Source organism: Mycteria americana, chromosome 3 (assembly GCF_035582795.1).
Source record: "Mycteria americana isolate JAX WOST 10 ecotype Jacksonville Zoo and Gardens chromosome 3, USCA_MyAme_1.0, whole genome shotgun sequence".
NCBI classification, from domain to species: Eukaryota; Metazoa; Chordata; class Aves; order Ciconiiformes; family Ciconiidae; genus Mycteria; species Mycteria americana.
In genome coordinates this window covers 58,819,760-58,825,759 of record NC_134367.1, presented here as the reverse complement: position 1 = coordinate 58,825,759, position 6,000 = coordinate 58,819,760, and the positions used below count along the sequence as shown (strand labels likewise).

General features: G+C 40.3%; 1 protein-coding gene across 1 annotated transcript in view; it reads right to left on the bottom strand.

The window, feature by feature from the left end:
• Positions 1-228: 228 nt before the first annotated feature.
• Positions 229-6,000, bottom strand: part of CLVS2 (clavesin 2) — a 51,401-nt gene continuing 45,629 nt past the window's right edge. Inside the window, exons 4-5 of the mRNA XM_075497341.1 lie at positions 5,088-5,308; positions 229-405 (exon numbers count right to left, since the gene is read on the bottom strand). Of these exons, the coding sequence (XP_075353456.1) occupies positions 318-405; positions 5,088-5,308 (309 nt within the window). The 3' untranslated portion in view covers positions 229-317. The remainder of the gene's footprint in view (positions 406-5,087; positions 5,309-6,000) is intronic.

Here is a 6,000-nt window from a genome sequence, read left to right as displayed (position 1 = left end):
CATAGCATTTGTTTACCATAACTTACAAAGTCAAATTGGAGGATTATATTGTATTTACAAACAAGTTGGCACTTACAGAATAAATTATTGATTCCTCTTTATTTTTTATTTCATTTTATTTTCCTTTTTTCTCCTCTTCTTTTTCACCCCAGGGCATCCAGCATTCAGGCAGAATAGTAAAACCTGCTGCCTGCTGCCATTATGCTACATTAACGTGAGTAGATAGGATTCCAGCTGGTACGCTCTTTCCCAATGGTTTGCTTGTTGCTGAGAGGCAGTGCCTTCCACCTCAGTTCATGTCCGATGCTCAGGACCTGTTAGTCAAGTGAAAGCAAAGGCTGCATGTTTTCTTCCTCATTCTTATCCATGCGTTTCAGCACCCCAGGATCCACAACTGACTGAGACCTGCAGAGGGACAACATGTTTATTTGACATTTCTAGATCAAGACAAATGAGGGTAAACCTCAGCTTTCTTTTGTTTATTTTCGTTTCTGCTAGGGCTTAAAAACAATGGTACAGCATTACCCAAGCATCGGATCATTGCGAATGGTCGGAAAATACCCTCACGGAGTGATTATATGCCTTTACAGGGCTGGTTTGTGGATATAGGAGCAAAAGGTGGAATAAAGGGGATCCTCTTTTCTTCAGTGAAACAGTGAAGCAGGGTGCATCCTCAGCACACAATGGAGGGCAAACTAAGCTGTCTTTTGCACTGACTTAAGCAGCGACCCTCTCTACCAGAAGCTTATATGGCACTGGGCTGGTAAAGAAGGTACAATTCAGCCACCCAGCTGGCTAACAGCACACTGCAATTTGTGGCATGTGTTAGCTGGAAGCACAAGTTGCTCCTTTCCTGAATAGCACTTAAATGCAACAGTGGGAGCTCCTAAGCCAACCCTAGGGAATCCTGCCATGGCCAGCAGGATTTCTGGAGCAGTGGACACATCTGTCAAACTCACTTATCAGCTCAACTAAACAGCAGAGAAGGAAGGGAAGTAAGGGAAATTCAATGATGATTGTAAAATTTCTCCAGGTTCTCTGATTCATCACAGAAGCGTAACACTGGTGCTGGTACCCTGCAACAGCCATGTGTGAGGGAAAAACAGGAAACCCCAATCTCCAGCAAAATCAAAATGCTCCATTAAAACCAAAGCCCGAAGCGTTAAGATGGGGTTTTACATCACCTATGTCTCAGCTTGTCAAAAAGCAGACACTTCTGGGGTACAGTAAAAGCAACCCTTGTTAGATGTTTCCCTTAGTGAGACGAATCTCATGCTAGAAATGCCTATTTCTCTTCCTTTCTGTAAAGATTTGAGATGGCTAGAGCATGTGTATGTCTCTACAGTGTAGGCATCTATTTTTGATCAGTGGAAGCACACTGTGACTGCAGCATTGCTACACATTTGCCCATTTGGAGGGTTACAGCACAGAGAAAAACCTTTATGAATTCTGACCTCTCCTAAGATAAACATACAGCGTCAATCCCCCACTCTTATAAACTGGCATCATCCACTGAAACCAATGAATGGCTGATAGCAGGACACAATTTGGTCTTTCTCAAAAAATCTAAAGAAAACCTTCAAAAACACAAGAAAAAACATCTGAATTAAAGCCTAGGTGAAAACTTTAAACACAAGGATATTTTCTAATAATACTTACCACATTCTCTTACTAATGCTTTAGCAAAAGAAAATTAGCTTTAAAAATCTGATGGTCTCTCTTGTGATAACCATATTAAAAATTTTTAATTAAAACTGTACAATAACCCTCACCTAGAACGCTCATCAGTTCCTCAGGCAGAAAACTAAACCACTGAATTAAATTTATTTTTTTAAAAATCTTCACAAGGTACCATGCCAATGCAAAGCTGATTGAAAATTTGCTGGTAGAAAGCTGTACTCCTGGAAAATCCAGTTCATCGAGATAAAAAATGCTGTGGAAGCGTACTAATTTCAAAGGATTCCCAACTGATTGTAAGTACTAATAGCAGACTGAGCCTTTTCCTAGGCTGCTAATGTCTGAGCAGCCAAGGTTTCCAGCTCTCATCTGGGGAACTGAAGGGGAGCTGGAAAGGCTGCAAGCCTGGCCTCAAATTCCCAGTGAGGTGGTTTTGGCCGCAAACTCCCAGGGCCTCCAAACTCCCTGATGCCAAGGTGGATGTGAAGATGGAACTGCACAAGCCCTGATCTATGGCTTGTAAGCTCAGGAGCCTAATTGCCTCAAAGAAGGAGAAATCATTTTTATTCAGTTTTAAATCAACATTTACTGTCATGTTTCATTCCATTCAGCAGCAATTCATGAATGAAGGTATGCAAAAGGAAAAACATTTGTGTAAGTCTATAGCACCTTCTATCTACATCTCCCAAATAACTTTACAGATGTTACTGAATAAATTCCCACAAAACACAGTAGGACAGAGTTGTACTACAAAGCCCCATTGCAGAGCTGAGGAACCAAAGCCACACACAGATACTTTGCAAAGCTGATCAACAGAGACATCTGCCCTGCGGGGTTGGGTGAAAAGAGGATGCAGGTCTCCAGCTGGGTGCTTCAGTGGTGAGAGCCACGGGTGGACACAGCCACAGGCTAAACATGAGTGCTGAGACAGCTGCAACGGTGCCACGTGACGTGAACATGTTCTCCCCAGAGGTGTGTGCTACAGGTGGGATTAATGCCTCCTTATCTCCACCACCCTTCCCACAATCAGCGTTCCTTTCAAGTAGAGATCATCCAATTCACCAAAAGTTCAAGGAGATCTGGAGGAACATCACTGGTTCATATGGGGGCAAAAATGAGTAACAAAGAAATGAATTCTCAGTAGGATTTTGATTTAAGGATATTCTTTCAGAGCAATAAACTAATTTTAAAATGGCAAGCCAAATTAAACAAGGTAAGTGTTGGAGATCTGCTAGATGCTTGTGAAATTTGTTCTAAGAAGTTATGCATTTTTCATTGACTTACTGTCATGGGGTTTTATATGTTAAAAACCTTCTTCTGCACTAACATACCACGCTCAGTGTGGTTTTAAACTGAGAGAAACAATCCATCAGGTGCCGAATTCAAGTTAAATTTAATTTTTAGTGAAATAGAGTTTATCTGTTTTACCTTAAGTTTTCTATTTCTGTTTTAACACAGTCTGTGCACTTAATACATCAAAGTCCTGGGACTTTCTGTCCATCTTACTACCCCTCCTTTCTACTTGATACTAGTACAGTAAGTCTACTTAGTACTTTTTATGTTCAACAGCAGGAAAGGAGGATTCCAGCAGGTGCTGCAGACACACTAACTGAAAAAGAATGCGAAGAAGGTAAGGAAATTTCAGCTCAATAGTATGTAGATACAATTTCAACACGCAGTACGTCTCCTACTGTGTCAGCTAACTCAGATTGAATGAAAGTAAATGTGAAGTTTACACAGAAGTGTAATTCTACATGAAGGATTTTTCAAGCACAAGTTAAATGAAAATAAAACAGGTAAGTGTAAGAAAGTATTCTTGGAGAAAAAATGAAGAATCTGGTCAATCCACTACTTTTCTGTTTAATAATGTGCTTGCCCAGGATAGTCTGGAAAATTCTGCACCAAAGGGTCTTGTCATAGGCCTTCTCATGTTTTTTTGTTGCATCCTTGGAAGAAGTTATTTACTCTCATGACCATTTTACAAGATTAAGACTTCTACATTTCAGCTCCTAAATTCCACCCTTCTCTCCAAGACAGCTTCTCTATTGCCTCATAATTCTTGTATTACATGCAAATCATATATAAATGTATTGCTCACTTTTCCCCTTCCCCTGGCTTTTTCCTGTCCCATTTTCTCCATTAGTTGTATTAATTGCATCTTGACGCATCTTGCGTCATATGGCTTCAGGACCTCTTTTAACTTCTTATCCTAGCTCATTCCCATCAAGTCTCTTGCTATTTCCTACTTTCAGTGCACTGTAGGTTTTTTCCAACACAAAATCCTCAAACTTCACTGCTTTTTTTCTTTTTTATTCCTATGGCAATCTCCTGTTGTCTCCTCTCTATTTCCCAAAAAATGTCTCCCTCTCAAACTGCACTGTCTTCCCCAATCCATGCAACATTTTCCAGCCAAAATCATCTTCCTGGCTGAGGAGTCTGAAAATATTTTATCCTCTTTGATCTACTTCCAGAGTCTCTCTCCCTTTTGCATCAAATGCCATCTCCTGAAACTGAATTCTCAGTTTAGCATATTCTGACTTAATTTTAATGACTTTATATATTGTTTTCTGCCCTGTTTGTTCTCTTCTGATTCATTGCTAGGCCTACCCCTTATGAGCTGCACTCTGACTTTTGCTGCCCTGCTCATCCTTTTCTATCACCCTGCTGTAATCTTTCCCCTTTCTCTTCTACTGCCCTGGCAAGGTTGGACCAGGTTTACCCCTCCCAGGTGAATCACCTCACCGCTTCCACAGTTACTGGAGAGGTAACTAACCTCTCCCTATACTTTACTTTATTTTGAATGGTAAAATGCAGCAAGCATTATACTGTATCTTCACAAAGAGAAGAATATCAGAACGCCAGGATGTTTACCAGACCCGAGCATAAAAATTGGCACTGATTTTTGTCCTGGTTCTCCTCATTACTTTTTCTCATGCTGTGTGCAGTCACTGTGACTGACAGTTCAGATGCCGTTAATGTTCTGGCACCTACAGGCTGGTGGATACCAGGCACTGGGCTATGGGATGGAGGAAGGTAAGAGTTATCATCACCACCCAGCTGGATAATTGGCCCCAGTTTATACTCTGCACCGAGGCTCACTCTAGCTAGCACTGTCTCTCTAATACTTACTGTAGGCTGGGGTGCGATATCAGCTTATTCCAAAGCCAGTATTGTATACACTACCTATATGGCACCACAGAAATAATTAGGTGTACTGAGCTCACAACTCACTGAGCTCACAATAATCAAATCAACACTATGGTCTATAATCAACAGTGATCTTAAGAAAGGAAAAAACCCAGTCCTCATATATAATGAACTGAGTGAACTACCTGCAGTTTCATAAAAGACGAGGAAGGCAAATGTTAACCTCATGGCAATACTAGAAGACCACAGCACTTTTAACCCACCTTTTCATGGATTTGGGAGAGAGGTCCTTTTCTATATCCTTTGCAGGAGTGTTGTAGGAGTCCACATTGCATTCACTGTCATCATCGTATTCATGGTCAAGCAGTGTTCTTGCCCACGTCCCCATGTCGTAGGGGGGCAACATTCCTCCAAACTCTGAAGGCAGGATCTCAGGGTGTATTAGCTGATGCAGGCTGTTGAGGTTATTACCATGCAGAAATATCTGTATGTACACATGCAGGTAAAAACAAAGCAGTATCACAAAAATCATCAAAGCCCAAATTACATCATCGTTATTAGAGGATATTGTACAGTTCCAATATTCTAGCTGTGTTGGGCTAACAGAGATGGCCACCAAGACACATATCACCTCTGCCTTAAGCATGGTCATACTATGTTCATAAACCTACAAAGTGATTAAAACATAAATGACTTTAAATGTCTGCAGGACAAGGAGCCTAAGGAGGGTAAGAACTGAGGTCAGGTAACTAGATGGACTGAAGATTAGACAGACAGACTGCCTATCTCTTTTTATTTGCTTTCCCTAATCCTGTGAATTAAATTAAGGGAATAAATTAAGACCATAAATAATAAATAAAATTAGTATTCACCATATACATTAAGGAATATGTATTGACTTTCAGCATCCAGCCATGAGTTCTATAAATAAGATCAATAGTGCAGTGTAATGAAAACTCCACTGGAAAGATTTTCTTCCTTGATGTGGTGGTACTAGTAACTACCATCCATACTTGACACTATAGGAAATAAGTAATAACAGTTCAATAATATCTGTGACAACAATAAGGGAATAATTGATGGACTACTTGATATTTGCCATCAGTGTTTTGGTAGAGTGATTTATTTTCAGATATGCTTTACACTTATATAAATGTAAATTTATATGAATACTTG